Source organism: Carassius auratus, chromosome 27, assembly GCF_003368295.1.
Source record: "Carassius auratus strain Wakin chromosome 27, ASM336829v1, whole genome shotgun sequence".
Taxonomy (NCBI): Eukaryota; Metazoa; Chordata; class Actinopteri; order Cypriniformes; family Cyprinidae; genus Carassius; species Carassius auratus.
In genome coordinates this window covers 14,708,383-14,727,911 of record NC_039269.1, presented here as the reverse complement: position 1 = coordinate 14,727,911, position 19,529 = coordinate 14,708,383, and the positions used below count along the sequence as shown (strand labels likewise).

The 19,529-nt window shown below is 37.9% G+C and overlaps 2 protein-coding genes, 1 non-coding gene and 1 pseudogene across 5 annotated transcripts in view; all 4 read right to left on the bottom strand.

Annotated features, from left to right (window-relative positions):
* LOC113045599 (nck-associated protein 5-like) overlaps nt 1-5,328 on the bottom strand; it is a 31,391-nt gene extending 26,063 nt beyond the window's left edge. The window contains exon 1 of one of the 2 annotated variants that reach the window (XM_026206057.1): nt 5,092-5,328. The gene's annotated coding sequence lies outside the window, so the exon portion shown is untranslated. The remainder of the gene's footprint in view (nt 1-5,091) is intronic. The other variant, XM_026206055.1, reaches the window with a different exon arrangement.
* An 825-nt stretch (nt 5,329-6,153) lies between these two features.
* Nucleotides 6,154-12,807, bottom strand: LOC113045604 (KAT8 regulatory NSL complex subunit 2-like). Of its 2 annotated transcripts, none has more exons than XM_026206073.1 (10): nt 12,641-12,807; nt 11,634-11,892; nt 11,159-11,337; nt 9,821-9,935; nt 9,553-9,716; nt 9,306-9,472; nt 9,008-9,098; nt 7,985-8,241; nt 6,714-6,917; nt 6,154-6,593 (listed from the first exon to the last, which is right to left on the bottom strand). In XM_026206073.1, exons 2-10 carry the CDS (start codon nt 11,882-11,884, stop codon nt 6,510-6,512), a joined length of 1,512 nt encoding a protein of 503 aa, XP_026061858.1. In that variant the 5' UTR covers nt 11,885-11,892; nt 12,641-12,807; the 3' UTR covers nt 6,154-6,509. The 2 variants fall into 2 exon arrangements, with proteins under 2 accessions (XP_026061858.1, XP_026061859.1); XM_026206074.1 differs by lacking the exon at nt 12,641-12,807 and adding an exon at nt 12,286-12,539.
* LOC113046502 (small nucleolar RNA SNORA2/SNORA34 family) lies at nt 8,346-8,482 on the bottom strand. Its single transcript, XR_003276101.1, has one exon. It is a non-coding gene; the product is annotated as a small nucleolar RNA SNORA2/SNORA34 family (small nucleolar RNA).
* LOC113046323 (DNA mismatch repair protein Mlh3-like) lies at nt 12,641-17,310 on the bottom strand (annotated as a pseudogene).
* Between the last annotated feature and the right edge of the window lie 2,219 nt (nt 17,311-19,529).

The following is a 19,529-nucleotide window of genomic DNA, read 5'->3' as shown; positions in this document are numbered from 1 at the left end:
CCCAGTCTAGCCCCAATTTACCCACCGCACGAGAAACCACATCCAACAGCTCACTGTAGGAGGGGGAAACACGCCTCTCCTGTCCGCTAGGAGGAAGAGGGCTAGTGTCGGTCGCGAAGTCCTCAGACCCCGAGGCCGCGGTGGATAAAACATCGTCGTCATAGCGTCCACAACCGAAGGAGATGGCGGTGCATGCCTCCGGTGTGGGAAGTAAATCCTCATTAGAGAAGACGACGGGCTCAGTATAAGTTTTATTCTGCAGCAGGGTAGGGGAGAGCGAGCGATGTGGAGAATATTCCAGCGCTGCGCTGTCCACAAAATCCATGTCGCACGTGTCACCCCAGGCCCTCGCCTCGTGCGGTGCCTCGGCAGTCGCAGAGGTGACCTGACGGGGGTTAGACTCGAGGGCGACATTAGAGAAAACTTCCACCCTGGAGCGCAGTACTCTGAGCCGCAGGCCATCACAATGGGGACAGGAAGAAAGGCCGCTAAGCGCCGCCTGTGCGTGATGTAAACCAAGACATACTACGCACCTGTCATGAGTGTCCCCCGCCGTGATGTACCTGGTACATGGCTCCTTACATTTTCGAAAACTCATCGCGTCCGCGAAGAGGAGTTAACACTGCTCGAAGAGATCGCTGGAGAACGCGAGACGATAGGGCACAGATGATTCGCTATTCCTGAAGGAATGAAATCTGAGCGAAATGGCGCGCTGCACCCAGGTATATCATGCGCGCGCATGCGCAGGGTGGTGCTATGCGCCATTTGGCCAATAGGATTGGCGGGATGGTATAGGGCTTCAGACATTCGTCACACCAGAGGTGTTCCCATACGTGGTGACGTCACCGCAGCATCGAAGTGACCTATGATAGGGAACAGTAGTAATGTCTTGGGGAGATGGCAGCCCACTTCCCTGCTGTATACAGCATATCTTTCCAGCATCCCAGAGTAATTGATGAGTTTTCTGCATTTATATGATCCCCCAATCCATAACCATGGTAACTGTTTTCCGGGGTGCAGGGTGAGGGGAAATGCACCAGCAGGGAAAACTGATAACAGACATTGCCGTCCTAACCCAGCATGGGTAAAACGAGAGCCTGCGTGTCTAGAGGGAGTTTAAACACGCTTTGTGCCAACTCTGGCCCATCAGTATACTTTTTAGCCTTTTATGTTGACAAGAAAGATGCTGCTGTAATGACGGCTTCCATTTTCTCACACTAATGCAGGACTACTGGGCCTCAATCGGGCTGCCTGGTTATACAGTCACTGCCAAAGGTCCAATTTCATGCCTCAGCCCTGATTGTCCAAAGAGCCATGTTTAGATGATCAAGCGCAGCACGAATTAAACCGTGCAAGCTATAAAAACTCTACAGTTTCACATCTGTATTTAAGGAACTGTTCACTTCCCTACTTTCAGAGGTGTTTCCTTAAGGCGAGACACTACAGGCAAAAACTATTTTGAGATTTTGAGCTATTGGGCTATTTATAACATGATGTTGCAGACTACTCCAAAATACACTTTTAAGTGTTTTTTTATTATTATTGTACCACATTTATTTGTATAAGTAGATTTCAATTACATTACATTTCTATAAAGGTTTCCCTGATAAAAAAAAGGCATAATCTAGTTGGTTTTAGCTGGTTTTTTCAGCCTGGTCATTGCTGGTTAAAGAGCTGGTCAGTTTGGGAGACCAGTGAGACCAGTTTGACCAGCTTAAACCAGCATATAGGCTGATTTCAGATGATTTTATTTACTTTTCTTTCTGCAAGGTTCTCTTGCACTGAGCCAAAAAATCTCGAATTCATTAGCACCAATCTTTACAGTTTTACTCCCATCTATTTTCTGAAGGTTTTTACTTGCTAATAAATAATCTGCTTTTATACCAATTTATTCCCCAAATCATAGTGACATTTGCTGTTAACAGTATTTCCATGTTTCTAGATCAATAAACAATACTCCAAATCCCCTCTGTAAAAAGTTCGGACTTCAAAACGTAAACAACATTTTGAACGTGGCTTTATCCGGTGCTCTGGAAATATATAATATCTGGAAATGACTAAGTAATGCCTAATTGACATATAATGCAATCAAACAACTAGGGAGGAATGGTGACTATTATAAATCTTTACCATATTCACTTAGGACGTCTCGCCTTAAAGCTGCACTGTAGGGCTGCACAATTAATCTAATTTCTAAATTGCGATTACAATTATGGATGCCACAATTACGTAATCGGACAAAGTGACAATTAATCGTTGCGGGCTTAAAATGTTTTTTCTTTTCTTTCTATGTTATCTTAAGGGTTTTTCCCCATTATTTTAATTTTAGTTTTAGTATAACATTATAATACAATTCACATTTTAATTTTTTTTATAATTTAAAGAAGAAACAAATCCGATGTATATTTGACTTTTGAGGCGTAATACTATAGAAAAGCACTAAAGTTTTCAGTAAGTGTTTTCAGCTTGTTTTCATATAAAGATACGGCATGCAGTTGCATCAAACAATGGTATAAACATCATTCAATGTGATAATCGTAATTAATAAAAATCGCAATTACAATTTCAAGGGAATAATCAATAATTATGCCCTTCCACACCGAATAACAAATCAAGAACATAAACCTTTCAACAACAAAACATTAAACCTGGGGAAGGGAGAAATCTGAAAGGTATCACTTTCAAAATTTTCCCACAGCACCCTGTGTGATTTAATTTCTTTATCAGATGTTTCACAGGGGTTTTGTTTGTATGCGGCTCTGCTTTGTGATAGCAGCTGATCGGCATCTCTGCCGCGCACTACGATCAGGTGACCAAGCACAATCTCCCCCATCCATTCTGGGCTGCAATCCATGGAATAACATCATGAGCCACAACCTGGAAAAACAACGAGTGGCACTGTTCGCAAGCTACAACATAACAGAGGAACAACTTCAGGCCACATGGGAGCTGTACATGTTGAAATGTATGACTGATAGCATCTTATTTAAATATGTATATATGAGAACAATAGCTGCGCGACCTCTTTGGTCAGCGGCTTTCTGCAGAATTTGCTAGATTTATTAGTATGGAGTCCATCGTTTCTGTGGAAGAAAATAATGAAATTTTGAAAGGTGTTTGCGATTCATTTAGGACAATCCTATGTAATGTCAGAAATAGTATGTAATGAAAGAAATAGTTCAAAGCAGAAAAAATTTGCATCCAAAATTGTTTTGGTGACAGACATGAAACTAACTGAATTGCAGAGTAAAGATGCCCAATGAGGAAATCAGCTTCACATGAACTGCCTAGGGCAAAACAAGCATGTGTGTGTTCTACAGGTAAGAATACATTTTAAAAGTCTTTTAAATAAGCATAAAACAACACAAACTGTTTAGATATACTTGGACAAACAGATAAACTGGAGCCATGGAAACGGTTTCATAATTTCGCACATCTCTTGAGTGATTCCACGAAGGAAAACATTCTGAATTCCTCACTAAGTGTCTTGGAATCTTTAATAATGTGAACTTGCCTATGTCATCTGACTCTCATTAAGGACAATGCATGTCCTTCGGGCATGCAAAAACATCAAAAGCCACATGAAGATAATGTTGTGATCATGGGAGTAGTTCACAAAATCACCACAAGACCATGACTATCAGCAAACAAGGGAGCAAGGCCCCCTGCTGCCTCTGATGTCCTCTGTGGCCATTTGGTTTACAGAGCAATTTGGAGTTTATCTCGCCTCCAATTGCTGTCAGCTATTTTGGGGAACTTATTTATCTAATCGGCTGTGCATCAAAATTCCAAAAGCACTATGTAAGAATAAATGGGTGGATTCTTCAATTAGAGGGACTTTGGATTAAATGAAATCTTTAGAAATGAAACTTTCTTCAATCTATGTTAAGCTTTTGGCACATAAGGAACATCTGATCATGGTCAATCAACTTTTAAATAGATTTTGGTACAATGTGCGATTTTAATGATATTTTTCACTTTCTGGTAAAAAAAAAATTAAAGGATAAAACTTTATGACATCAATTTAACTAGCAGTCAATTAACTTTAAAGAAATCGACAGCTTATGACATACATTTTTCAAAAACCAACTTTTTTGTTTTTTTGTTCTTTTTTGTTTGGTTTTGTAATGACACCCAGGAAAAAAAAAAATATTGTATTATTAACTGGAGATTTAATTATAATTCATTTCTGAAGTTTAAATGCTCATTTGTGCAGCAAACTGAACATCTCAACACTCTTACATATTAGGAAAATAAAAATGACCTTTTAAACAGCAATGCTTTGTTTTTTTTAGTCATATAAGAAACAAGAAAAATGACCCAAATATCTCTACTGCACTGCCATTGAAACTTGAACATTAAATGTAGGAGAATAGTAGGTTGTAAGCCAGTCTTAACATGGTTTTGAACATGGGACTAGCAAATGTGAAAAACATCTGTAAAATATTAAAGGGGAGGGGCTGGGGGCATGTTTTTACCCTCAATTACTCTTGAATTAGTTGCTGTTTTAGGGTCTCAAGCAGAATGAACTGCCAAAATTAGCAGTTTTACAATGCAGTCTGCGTTCTCATCACACACAAGTAGACACAAAAGTTGCGGGTTGCCAAAGTGTGTAACTATAAACAGGCTTCACGTATGACGTAGAAAGAGGAAGGGCTATAACTTAAACTACATAAAACACAGTGATCCGGGGAAAACTGATGCAAAGGCTTAGGATAAAATCGGATTATTGTGATTTTTGTGCCCTGCAATAAAAAATATATGAATGAAATGTTTGTTTATATATGAAGCAAACTCAAAAGAAGTCGATTGATGCAGAATCAGTAATTAAAGAGCCAAGCGTATTGCATTTCTGAGCAAAGCAGGATATCACGACAAGCATCCTCAGTCTACAGCCCCACCGGTGTCCCAGATAGCCGGATGGCTAATGCCCCACATTTCCCTTTCCAATCTTACACCACCCACTTCAACATTGAATACCACAATATAACCCTCTACGCCCATAATACATTGCACTTTGCAAAATCAGCATACTTTCGACATGTAAACGTCAAACAGCGTGCGATAGCAGGGGGAAAAAGGGATCTTTACCTCGCGCGGTCCTTGTGTTGATTCGGAAGGTGTGAAAATATCCCCGATGAATATCGCTAAGAAATACCTTGAACTCTACTTTTAAATTCACAGCTTGTGGACATTTTGATCTGTCTCTCCAGCCGCTGATTAGAGGTTTTATCGTCGTCTCTTCCCATCCGTCTCTCTTCCCGTGTTTAGGTTAAAGCACTCGCAGGAAAAGTGATGTCATGGCTTGAAATTGTGTTGCCCGCCCCACTTTTAGTAAAAGGGCCTGTCTTGTGCTCCACGTAGCGTTTTCAAAAGCATGTTATCATTCATCTTATTTAATAGTAGTTTTTATTTGCTAAAGCAGTTTTTTTTTAAGCTACACTGTCATTGCATTTTTTCTCTCCCTTTTCTTCGCATCTGCAGTGATTTCATTAATCATGATTTGTGACTAAGCAACGATTCAGCTTTATTTTTTTCTTCAGGGCTGACATGCAGTTTTTAATGCTCTGTGCCTAATCTTTATTATCTGTTTTTAATTTGACTTGTTATATAACTATAACATAAATATTAATTTAAAACTTATTTTGAACTATGTTTTGTGTTATAAAGCTACCATACTCCTAAAACACAAGTACCTGCATCATTTCCCAGCTTGGAAAGAAAGCAACTAGTAAATGTTCAACATCAAGACACTATTTCATTGTCCGGTGTTCCCGCTTTTTGACCGGTTTCCATGACCTTTCCTGTCATTTGTTTACTGGATACAGATTCCTAAAAATATCAGTTTGAGAACAGTTCACTGATGTATTACTCAGATCTTTTTTGTGAACCCCTTTGCCTTTATTTAACAAACAAACAAAAAAAAACTCGAAAGAACGGTTCACTCACATATCAAATGGTGTTTGCAATCAAGTTCACCCCCACACACTGAGCGGATCATTACTAGAACCTCGTATATCCACTATAAATATTTCCATTACTCTGAAGATAAAAACTCCCTGATGTTTCTAGGTTTTCCAAGACCGTGGGAACCCTGACTATCCCAGAGGAGCTCCTTTCATGAGTGCAAATTTATAATTAACAAGAACAAGATGAGATGTAAAGGTTTATTTTAGTGAACGAATCCCAGTTATGAGTTATAAATGCCATATGGAACCAGAAATGTACTGGATAAAAGTAGAAATGGTGCTCTGAGAATTTTTGTAGTGAACTATGTACCTCATCTTTACCATATAAAACACAAACCTCCAGCTGTGCATATAACAGTCCCTTTAGGTTCACAAGACACTAACAGTCTATATCAGAACATGTGCTGCTGTACTATTTTAGTAAGTAATGAGAATGTTAAAAATCAAAGCAAGCTTCCGGAAATATGGCTTTTAAATATATATGTGGCCTGTTTGATATATCAACAGTACGACAGCTGATTAAATCAGGTCACGAGGTGCTCAGGATAAGGCATCTGTTGTTTTCGTGTCAGAGTCCTTTGATGAATTCTGCATGGGAACTGCTTCAAGTATTTCAGATTCAACCTGTAAAATAAGACAGCAGTTTTGGGGTTTAAATGTCCACTTGTCATTGCAAGGAAAAGACATACTGCCTCAGCTGCATTGTTTAATTATTCCGACAAGTGATAGTGTAACAATCATTACCTGATCTTCCACAGACACCTCGTCTCTCTCCGAGAGCTCAGCATCTTGGGAAGAGCCATCCAGGTAGCCCTGCTCCGCCCCTGTCAGTATGTCCATGGGGGCCTCGGCGATCGCTCTGATGGTCTGGTCTTCTAATGCAAGCGCTGTGTCGAACAGCAAGGGGGACGGGGGACACTGCAAACCCTCATCTTCAGCGTCAAGATCCTGCACATTGGCAGACTTTAATTACCATAGTGATAAGGGATACGCAAATATTTAAAATCTCGACAATAATTAGTTTACGCTATGGCAAATAACTGATACATTGCTGATATTAAAGTTCTTTGCTATATATATATATATATACTAATCAACAAATCATTAAAAATAAATCTTTTTAAACGTCAAAACTGAAATTAGGCTACACACCATTATAATGTACAGTATTATATTTTGTGAATTTGTAAATTATATATAACGATTGGACAAAATGTCTAATATCAAATGACCCTGAATATTGACTGGTAACTGGAGTGGAAATCAAAACATTGGCACTTTTGTGCCAAAAAAAAAGATAAAAAGAAAAAAATATATATATGCAAAATATAGTATGAAGGGCCATTGGATTTTTTAAAGATACTTTCATGTTTTTTCATTTTTGAATTTTTGGTCCATTCATTCACAGTAAATCTAAATATTTCCACAATCTATATTCAGGTTAAGTATTTTTTCAGTTGCAAACCCGTTTATAATCTAAAATATACTAATAAACAGCTCTACATTGTCAACAAGTGAATAACCAGCAAACAAAATCCAGAAATATGGGTACATTTGCAGTATTGTTTGTGTGCTTGAATGCAAGCAATGGGAACAAGTAATGGAAAAGCACATAAATAGTTTGTAGCATAAGAGGAAAATGAGACGTTTCCAAAAATGAGATTAAATTAGAGGTTTTACTGTGGGCACACAGAAAATGTCAGACACAAATTAAAGGAAGATGACTGCTGAACATCCAGATTAATTTGTTTTTCATTCATGCAAGGCTATGATATTTGATTTACACAGCAGGGGACATGTTTGAGCAGCACTGTTTGCAGGCATGTAGATACTTGATGGATACCTAAGCAATCTGAAGCGGGAGCAAGGTGTAGAAGAAATATAGTGCAGATTGCGGAGTTAACTGATCTGATAATATGAAACTTAGTATGAAGAAATGTGCCAAAAACACATGAGGAAAGCAACTGCACACAGCTAACTCTAGTTTTAATGAGGAAAACCAACACAATTCATACATCACTGAATTCCAGAGGTAGATTTTCTGTTGGCTGGAGCTCTGCGGCACTGAGGTACATGTCTGTGGGTGCAGACGGCAGCTGCTCCGGGGCAATAGACTCCTCCTGCTCAGGCTGGTACATGGGAGGAGGCAGGGACAGGTGCAGAGGACAGCGGGGCTCTTCTGACTGTCCCATGTGCACAGGACGATCACACGGAACGTCCTTCAGACCAGGGCACATTTTGAATAAAACCTGGCTACTATCTTGATAAATGTCTATGGTGAAGGGTTAAGGAGATTAGGAGAACCAACACTGGCATAGCTTGGAAAGAACTTTTAAATGTCAAAGATATCGAAGGCTGGAGGAGGTGGAAAACTTGAATTGTTCCTTCAAAGTGAATCGTCTTTACCCATTAGATAACTCTGGGAAAGTCAACATACCATAAGAAGACTTTTATATTAGCCGCTGTTTGAAACCAACAGCTACAGCAAGCTGTGGGCCTTGATTCAGGGCTACAAAAGTATATATACATCTGTGTCTCTATACATTTATACCCATATAACAAAGAAATATATACGTGTATTTAACAAATAAATACATATTCTTTAGCAGTAAAAACATATACAATGTTACAAAATATTAATATTTCAAATAAATGCTATTCAATTAAGTTATTCACTAAACAATCCTGCAAATACGTATATGTAATGTATCACATAAGGACACAGCACATCTGTTTTCAGCACTGATAAGAAGAAATGTTTCGTGAGCACCAAATCAGCATATTAGATTGATTTATAAAGGATCATGTGATACTGAAGACTGGAGTAATGGCTTAAAATAAATTCATATACTTTAAAATTTAATTCATGTCATAGTATTACTGTTTTTAATATATATTTAATCAAATAAATGCAGCTTTAGTGAACATGAGACTATCAAAGAAGAAATTCTTACAACACCAAAACAGCAGTTTGTGTATACACACACACACATACACACACACACACAATATACATGTACGGAAACAATTAAGGATACGAGAGACACAATGTCGTGTCATTGGCAGACACGGATTTGAACAGCGAGTCCCTTCCACAAAGGAAATGCATCTCTGGCTTAAACGCATCGTCTGTGCAGAAAAAAACACAAAATAATTTAGATGTGCATACACATTAAATAAATCAAAAAATAACGGAGCATGACATTAGGCTCCGACTGCCTCATCTGACAGTATGGGAAAGCCAATAAAACTTAATTCAAGTCTGTCTCATTTGTCAGTGTTCAGTGTTTAAAACTTCTATGGTCTTTAAGACATTATTAGAAAGTCCATCCATACCTGTGGCGTTCCTCCCTCAGTAATTGCTTGTCTTCTTTGTCTGAGTTGGCGATGCAGCAAGGCCTCCACACCATAGCGACGGCGATAACGTCGCAGAGCCTTTAGTTTTTTCAGGTTCTCTCGTTCCTTCATGGACAGCCCCTCTGGACCTGTTAAAAGGCTGCTCCCTGAATCACACACACAAGTGAGTACACATTGATTGTAAATGTGACATAATGCAATCAAATGATAAAAGCAGCTGCCTTACCAATGGTCTCATGTTCAATCTTGCGGCTGTGCAGGTAACGGCGTTTCTTTTCTTTTAATAAGTGTTGCAGACGTTTAAATTGGTCTATGTAGAGAGACTGAAGTCTGATCAATTTTTCACGCGTGATGAGTGCCACTTCCTCGGCTGTGTACACCCCCGCATGCCTGTAGAAAATCGCATTTCAATCTCATTTTTGACATCTCAGGTGACATTATTAAACCTAATTTTGACAAAGCAGATAAGTAAAATAAATTGAAGAATATATCACTTTAAAGGGTCTTCGTGGTCACTGTCAAGACTTTCATCTTCACTGTCAGGGTCTCCTCTCCATGTCTGATCCAAAACAATAGGATCCTGCTCCTCTTCACTCCAACTCTCTTCATCTATACAAGGAAATAATTACAGAATAGATCACCATAAGAATCAAATGCTACACTGTGTCCCTTTATACAATTTTTTTATTATTTTATGTTTAGATCTATTAAAAGTTATGTCAAGTAGTAAAACAAAATGGGTCTTATTTTAGTAACTTTATACAAAAAAAAGACAAATAATGAAAAACGTCAAATTACATAAAAAAAATGTAAAAAAAACATCAGTTATCAGTCTTTAGCCCTATTCGGACTGGACTAGTTTTACAGGGGGTCGTTAGAGAAATCTGCGTTTCACAGACGTACTTGGTGATTTTAATCCCGTCCGAATCTGCCACGTCTGTGTTTTTCTCACACAACCTCTGTGATAATTCCAGAGCAAATTACCTGTTTTTCAGCAAACTCGGTGATCCTCTGAGAAAACTAATCCTGTCCGAATGCGAATGTCTGTGTTTGTCAGCGGTATTTTATTTCACAACGCGTTTCCTTGTGTGTTTTGGCCAACGCGAATTACCGAATTATCTTACCTCCGCACGCATGTTTGATATATTTGCTTCCCAGCTAAGAAATAATAATAATAAAATCATGAGCCAGATCACGTAAACTTAATACTGATTACTAGCGTTCATTTATGCACTCAGTTACATAATGTTTTAATTACAGATGTACCTTTATGAAAATTAAACATGGGTTTAGCCTACTACAAAAATAAAAGGTAAACCAGTTAAACTAAAGACACCACACATTAACATTGTTTTAACATGGTGCAATGCACGCATACGGAGCGCGTGATCGTTCTAGCAGAAGCACAAAACAGACCCTCCCACCTCTGTAATAAACATGGAGATGTTAGTCCCGCCCGAATTGGTACATGAAAAATCGCAGACATCAGGTGGCAAGAATCGAAACTCAAACGTAGTTTGGAAAACTAGTCCTGTCCAAATAGTCCTTTAGATGCAATTTTCAATTGAGCAGAAAAAAATCTTATATTAATCTAAATATTCTTGTATATAAATGAATAATAGTAATAATTCAGATTCAATTTAAAATATTTTCTAGGGTATAAATAATTTTAACCTATTATTCATAATTTGTTCTTTTAATACTTATACTACACTTTACACACACATGCACAGGTTTGTTTGCATCACATCCAGAGATTTAACGTTCACAAGAGCAAAAGCATGCCTGGTTAATTAGTAATGGCACAAGTTTAAAACCAAGTCACATCTCACCTAGTATGCGGCTAGCTTCACTACGGCCCTCTTGACCATAAGTTCCAGTTTCCAGCTGACTGTATCCACTGATCTGAGACAGCAAAACTTCAGGGGAAGGTCCTGAAGTGGATGCCTTCCGCATTTGAGCTTGTTGCACCAAAGCATTTCTGCGTGCATGTTCTGCACAGAACGATACCCTAAAAAAAAAAAAAAGGTCAAATATCTCTAGTTACTTTAAGGCCCAGTTTCATAGACAGATCTTAGCCTAAGCCAGTATTAGGCCATAGTTAATTTAGGACATTAAAGTAATTTTTATAATCGTGCCTTCGAAAAAAAAAACATTACTGGTGTGCATCTTGACTCAAAAGATCAGTCAGTGCAAGTTTCTTTCATTTGAAACCGCTCAGACTTACATTTTAGTCTAGGACTAGTCTTAAGCCTTGTCTGTGAAACCAGGGGTAAGTGTGTTAAGGGAATAAACAAACCCCCTCACCCCTCTTTTTTCTCTGGTTTTGGGGCTGCATTGGGGCAGCGCTTGCCATTCTTGTTTGACACATAGCTGCATTGCCTGTAGGGAGCATTTTTATCTTCAAGTACATGTTTGATGCAGAACTCTAGGCCCTCCAGGCGAGGCTGTGAACATGGTCTCTGGGCGTAAGAGCAGGTCTGAGGTTCTTGGGTACGAGCAGCTTGAGTCACTCGACCTCTGCTGGACGGCAGCACGTGGATCCGAATCCTGTTCATCACTGATGCTGTGAGAAAGCCAACATAACCATTCAAATACAGGCACCATGATGATATTATAGTTCATCGTTACTGCATGAATACATTTAAAGAAATGTTTCCAGCTTAACAGAGGATGCATAGAACATAACCCCAGAAATATACATTTTTATTCCATCTTCTTAAGTTTTAGCACATCTGTCCAGCACTCCCTTAGTTTTTCAGATGTTTTATGAACTGATAACGTTATAATCAAATAGATACCTTACCGAGCACGTCATGAATCATGCACTTCGTTGTCATGACTGTACATAAACATGAAGTTGACAAAAAGATCGAAAATGTAGCATACAACTTAATTATACAAATCTACAAATGATAAACAAGAACTGGTTCAAGATAATGTTACGTAAAGCTTTTACCGTATAAGTTACAAGCATCAGATGGATTCGATCATATTCCGTTAAAGCATGAGTCATACGGTCTCAACGAACATTCAAATATTAAATTCTTCAACTTTGTATTAGCAAAACATGGAAACAATAACATAACAAAAGCTGTCAGCCCTAAAACTTTATTAAAAATAAAGAAGATTGACGTTTTAATCTTATGCAGAAAGCGCAAAGTAAGTTATGTTACTGCTGTTCGGCCATCTTTGAATTGGGACGATAGGATACTCTTGGTTAAAACTGATATAATAAATCCATACTTATCATTCATTTAGTCTAAGGCTGTTTTCGTGTGTTATAATTTGTCATTTATACGTGCAAAACTCACCTATAAAGTATTACTAGGTTATCGTTTACGTGAGACTCTCCTGCCGCCCCTTCAATGCACAACAATGAGCCACGGAGGAACGTCATCCATTTTAGCGCCCTCCTACGTTTCAGTTGATTGGACCACAACCTTGAAAAGAACAATTTGATAGGAGGAAAATGTTCCATGATCGAGTAAAGTCCTTTATTATTGGCTACTCTATCTCAGAGCAGTGTTGTTGCTAGCAGCTGTATGCGCCAAAAGGTGATACATAATAAAAGCCGCCCATCAAGCAGAATATCTATATTAAAAATAATTTTATACAAAAGCGTAAAGTGCAGAATGCTTTTGCTTGTAAATTCATTTTTTTGTGCAACAGATAGATTTTTTTCCATGGAGCTGACAATACTGTTTTCTCAAGTTTCCTCAGATTTGGTTTGGAAAGATCCTTTGGGGATGAAAAAAATGAATACAATGAAACTATCCAAGAAAAGCTTTAAAAATATATGGGGAAAAATCAAAATATATGATATGCTATGGCTGATCATGATATGCTTATGATCATTTATGATACTCAAACCTGTTTATAGTCGACAAAAAGTGCACTTATAAAATCTGATTTGTTGTTGATTAGTTGAAACATTCCTGTGGATCTTCCAAGTGGTGAAGATCAGCCAGAGGGATGATTGAAAGTCTGAGCACACTGAAATGGAAGCTGACGAGAGGAGAGCAAGCTCACCAGACTACAGCACTCCTCTTTACTCAAAATGTAATTGAACTTAATAACTCCTGGTAAAATGAATAATAATAATCATTATCAATCAAAGAAAAGCTGAAAACATGAGTCAAGAGAACAAAATCAGTCATGTAGTAGGCCTATCCTTCGAGCTCTAAAACCAGACTGCACTTGTACTATTCGGTTCACATATTACATACCAATCACATATGGACATGCCGGCTCACCTCAATGTGTTCTCGCAGATGGTCCTACAAAATAAAACAGTTAAGAGTCTAAACTGAGTTTAATTTAATTTAAAAATTAATGAATAATCAAATTCAAAAACATAAGAAATGAGTCTGACCTCTGCAATGGTTTTAATTACTGACCGTCTTCCACAGCGGAGCTCTTTGCTTTCTTTCTCTATGAAACATGTGGGAAGTCTCTCCAACATTCAGTGACTCACTCTTTGGGAACCTTACATCTAAAGTTAGACCCCTCAGAAAGGCCCGACAAGACCTTTTGAAGAACAAAAGAAAGATTTATGGCACTGTTAGACAAAGGTGCAGGACTAATTGAACACACATGTATGTTTTAGAGAGAAGATGACGGCAGAATCAGGAATGTTCACTCAAACAGCTGCACTGACCTCAGAAGTCTCAATTCCTCCTCAGTTTCATTACTCTCTAAGGGTGGGGTACCACTTGAAGAACACAGCCTAATTTTTCCAGGTGTGCCTGGGTCATCTTCATAGGAGTCTACATCAAACAACAAGAGCAGTGTGGGAAAAATATATGTATTGCTAATGTTTTACATGGAATTAATTTAGTTCTTATATACTAATAAGTTTGGGATCAGCACAATTTTCCAATTTTTTGATCAACCAGCATGTTGATCAACCAACACTAGAAGATTTCCTGCAGGTGAGAGCAATGACAGATGTTTAAGGCACATCAGACCATTCAATGTAATGATTTTCATCCTGCGGCACCTTTTATTTATACTGCTTTCAGAGGCTTCCTGCTCTGTTGTATTTATCAAACAAGCAAGGGATTTCTTGTCCACTTGATGGATGACCTGAGGTAAAAATACAACAACACAATCTTGGATTCGTTTTCACCACATAAGAAAAAGGCTATGCTTTGTGACATTGCTATATTAAGTGTCTAGCCATGCAAGTTCCTCAAAGCACAAAAAGAGCAGAAGGGTAAAAATACATACTCTCATTGTGTGGATCATATTGTTGGTAAACCGGTAGGGGTAAATAATGTTGAGGATTTTTACAGCAAGACCCTCAGCTTTTCAAAATAATTAATAGAATATGTGAATATGTGATATGTAATATCAAATTAATAATTTTTACATTTACCAGTGTTAAATAAGGATAAATTAATTTAAAATCTTTACATGATTTATTAAATTAGTAATCTTTTTACCTCTGGAGGCCATATGAATGCTGGGTTACTCCATTCTGAGAATAAAATCGAGAGTGAATTGGGACCTTGAGCATCCTCTTTAAAAAGTAAGAAGAAAAACAATTAGTTAATGTGCACTAAAAAGCTGATTTCAGTCCTGAATGTCAGTCTAGAGCTGTACCTCTGCTGTCTATCCCTGAGTTAAGGGCTTTCTGCTCTGGGCTTGGGCAGAAAGGAAGTGCAATGTCTGTGTGAAATGGATAACACTTGTACTCAAATCATATGAGCAAAGAAAAGCTAATTATACTATGAATATCTGTTACTGACATCTGTGATACATGGCACTTGAGTCTCCTCCAAAGGAGGAGAGTTGTATTTGCTGAGCCCTGTAACTTTGTTGTTGTAAACCAGTTTTCCTAGCAAAATGTCTGTTTCAGCACTTTTATTTGTAGTCTGACCTTCATTTACTTTGTTTCTGCACTAAGGATCATGCTGAGAGGTTACACTGGCTTCATCAACACCGTTCACACTTCTTACAAAGGAAGCCACATTCTTGTTGCACAGGTGTGAGTCTCTGAAACAGAGGAAGTTTCTGGTATTGTGGTGTCTTGATCATTTACAGCGAAGCCTGGAATTTTTTTTGAAGAATCATGTACAACTGCACCAAGAGTTCCAGTGGATCTTCTAGAATGCTTTTTTCTAATACCCCGTTTTTTTTCTTCCGGGAAAGATGAATTTTCCATAGAAAGAAAGTCTGTTTCTCTTCTGACCTCTATAATTGGCTATTTGTCATGTTTTAAAAAGGAACATTTGGCAGCTAATGATAGTTTGTCTCCCTTGTACCATGATGAATATTCAGCAGAACATTCAGAACTATAAGGAGAATAAACACCTGAAATCTTCATCAAAAAGGGCTTGTCTAAATCATCTAAACACAAAGTAGATCCAACAAAGCAAAGCATTAAAATAATGTTTTTCCTGTACTCTAATGTTTTGTCTCAACATCCTTCCCAAACAACCTTTTGACCTTGTCAAGAGATCTCGTTTCACAAGACAAAGTTAATTTATGACATGATGTAGCTCTGGAAGTCTTTGTGTTGGTACCATAAAAACCATGTTTATCATTTAAAGGCAACTGCCTCTTTTTGGGGGAAATTTTATTTGGGAAGCAGAATTTTTTTCAAACGATCTTCTGCTTCTTTTCCATCCATAACTGAAATCCTTTGGTTTTCGCTTCCCATCACATTGTTGATGTTGTTAACTGCCAAATCATTCTGGCTTATATTTGGCAAACTGCATTTTCATCTTCTTTGTAATTGTTATTAATTTCTGTAGCATATGCAAATGACAAATCACCCTGAAGCACTTTTTCTGCTTCTGACTCTTCACTGGAGAAGGTTTCAGTGTTTGCTGATAACTCCTCCAACATATGAACCCCACCAGAGAGGTCCACACCACTTGCAATGTCCTTTTTCTCACATAGTGCATCACATGCTTCAAGAATTACCTCAGCACTGAGGTTTTGTACTGCCACAGGAGTCTTAGCATTCCTCAATGGATTGCTTGACGGACCATCGCTGCCATTCATGGAATACTCTGTCATCAGGTATTCTTTAGTAAGGAATGCTTTGACCCCTTCTTCAGTGCAGATGAGCACATTATCCCAGTCTTTGAACTCTCAGAAACTTGGCTGTTTGAAGCATATGTCATACTCTGAGTAATGGCATTTGTTATTCAACACATAGACACTATGGAGATCTCATCCACCTTTTTGTTTGGGGCTCGACGTTAACGAATATACAGCTGGGCTGTGGTTTTGTCTGCCAGCACTGCTTACTCTCTACAAAAGGCAGTTGAGTGTTTTATGAATGTGTGTCTTCAAGAAGAAGCCTGCCATTTAGGAACAGGAACAGGAATTTCAGGCCGTTATTGTAGTGACCCTCACGGCCGATATGACCAGTTATTTTGAACTGCTCGTGGACGTAACTGACCTCTCCAAGCTTTTTAGCTCAGTTCAGAAAGTAACTGCTTGTTTTAGAGAGCTGCACCACCATGTGAGCTGAATTTTATTTTTCCACTGTAAATGACACAAGTGGGTGCATCAGAGATATGTTCTCCACTCTCTGACGGATGTGTTCGGTTTCTAAAACCATATGCATTCTCTTTCTTTGAACTGGCATGTTGTGGAAGATATTGTAGATGGACACAGATGCCCTGCAGAAGGACAAACGGTTTGAGCTTCAGCAACATCAAATGCGTTTGCTTAATTAAAGGTTTTAACATATGTCTTCAACAACATCTTAATGATATTTCAACCATTTCTGCAAGAATAATTATTATTATCACAGACTCTGTCCTTGTTCTCCCAGCACATTCCAGAGCCACTGTCGATCACCTGCAGCTTGCAGGCTTCTATGTCTATTTTGACAGCCACACATGTTGCTCCAGCTTCGATGCTGTTCAATATGAGCTCCTCCACACAGTGCTGCAATGAGAAAATAGTGACGCCAGAGTGCAGTGTGCAGTGCTTGAAGAACTTTGGGCAAACTCTTGATCATTATGAAAAACATAAATATTAAAACACTTTAATTCACAGAGGCAAAAAAGTCGACTGAAACATTTATGAAAAATACATATAACAACGCACGTGAGAGAATTAGAATTATTCTTTCATTTGAATGATTATTTAAATTAATACAATTAATACACCTCTTTGGTCAGTTGTGAGGTGTAATTTGTGACTGAACGAGCAGAAAGCTTTGAGAGATGCCATGGAACAGCACTGGTATGTTTGCTAGCTGTTATTGTCAAGATGCATTTCGGTCCTTTTAAAATGACGGTTTCCTTTACCGCTTACTGTGGTAAACTTACTGGGACATTTTATTGAATAATTAATTTATTAAGTGCCACAACATTTCTTTCCATTATGTTTACAATGGTACAACATACTATTACTAACAACGCAGCGGAAATAACGTCGAAGGATAAGCCGCAGCGTGAAGCAAGCGACCGTAGCATAAGCCACATTCTAATGCAAAATAAAACGTAATGATTAAAAGACTCCATAACACAAATAAATAATAATTTCACACTAATATTTTGGAAATATATCATAATCATTATAGATTTTCTTGTAGAAAAAAAAACTAAAGTATTTGTGTGGACCTTATAGACATTGCTAATTTTGATACATAAAATAATAAAATAATCCCTGTTAAGATATGTGCTCATTTAATATAATTTAGGTAAAATATGTAAGAATAAAGTTGACTGTTTTGTAATAATTCTAACAATAATATGATATCATAATATGTCAGCAAATCACAGAATCAACTGTGTTATGTTATTTGTCTTTTAAATGATACTAGGAAAACAAAAAATAATTAAAAGTATTTATCATATTTAATAATATAATATAATAAATACTATATTGTAATAAAGCAAATGTAATACTTCAAATATTTTATATTTTTAAAATATTAGAAATTTTACAAATATTTAATTTATCATTTTACTTATAAAAAAAATATTTATTTTTATATTAGATGTGGGGTTTGGAAAGGAAAAACAGTTGCAAAAAAGATTCCAAGTAATCTAAACTTTATTATACAAACTCATTTCTTTTTCCATTTCATTCAACGTTATGTCAGCTTATTGAGTTTGATGGAGAATCCGAGAGAGAGAGAGAGAGAGAGAGAGAGAGAGAGAGAAAGAGAGAGAGAGAGAGTTTGATGGTGGTCAGCAGTAAATCTTTACTGTGCTGCTCTCCAGGGTGCTGAAATGTGTTGTTGCTGAATGTGGGGGGCATCGTGGCTTGTTCTCGGTGACCTTCATAAATAAACACGTGTCATCAGTATATTAGCTTTAATGAATTAGTGTATAATAGTTCAAACGAAAACAGCGTCATGTTCTGCATTAAAAGCTTGTTGAAAAAGTCACTAATAATGCATTTTCACTTGTCACAGCACGTTGTAGTACAACAGAATGGATTTGGTTATCGTTTTGGCTATCACTCTGCATTACTGCGCGCTCTGGAAAGAAACTGAAGTGCATCAAGTAGGAAATTGAATTAAGACTTAAAGCTTGAATTCCTGCCAAGTCAGTCAGTACTTTGTATATTCGGCCAAGGTCCTTTCACATGTGTTAGTTAACGTGCCAATCATCAGGAACATGAGATACAGAAGGTGAACAATCGTACGGGCTAAACGAAATGGCGCAATATGAACTGCAGAGCGCGTGAGGGGGCGTGAGGATGGGTTGGTAAAAACTACACGCTCCTTAGGGGATGGCTGTCCTATAATGGAGTGCATTTCGTTAATTGGGAAACATCGGCCGTGTTTTCACGGGAAAAGTGAATTGGTGAAGTCTCTTCTACCACTCCCCAACCAAACCCCCTCTCTGTCTCCCCCCTAACCCCTCTCACGCGCACATTACGCGCACGCACCTCCGCGAGATTGGTAAGAAACGCTCATGGCAGCCTTGGACCAAATAGCAGGTTATAACACTGTGATGGCAGATTCTGCATATAAACCCATATGGATATTTAGAAAGAATCTAATCGTATGCTGACTTAAAGAAGCCTACTTTACCAAAAACCTAAAATGTGTGGCAAGCCATTTTAATATTATTCCTTAAAACTTAAAATTAACTAGTATCTTTCTGTTCTCTGATTTGCACCCAAAATTACATGCAGTCCAGGAGCTACTATATTTGGTTTGAAACTTACTTCATTACTTCACTCAATTTGTATGTACTACATACACCATGCTGTTATACT

Excerpts from the sequence above, each read along its gene's own strand:
- LOC113045604 (XM_026206073.1), bottom strand. The coding sequence starts at position 11,884 with ATGAACAGGATTCGGATCCACGTGCTGCCGTCCAGCAGAGGTCGAGTG. Across the intron at positions 9,936-11,158 it reads TGAAGCTAGCCGCATACTAG|ATGAAGAGAGTTGGAGTGAA; the intron begins GTGAGATGTGAC and ends TTCCTTGTATAG. Across the intron at positions 8,242-9,007 it reads GACACGACATTGTGTCTCTC|ACATTTATCAAGATAGTAGC; the intron begins GTATCCTTAATT and ends CCTTCACCATAG.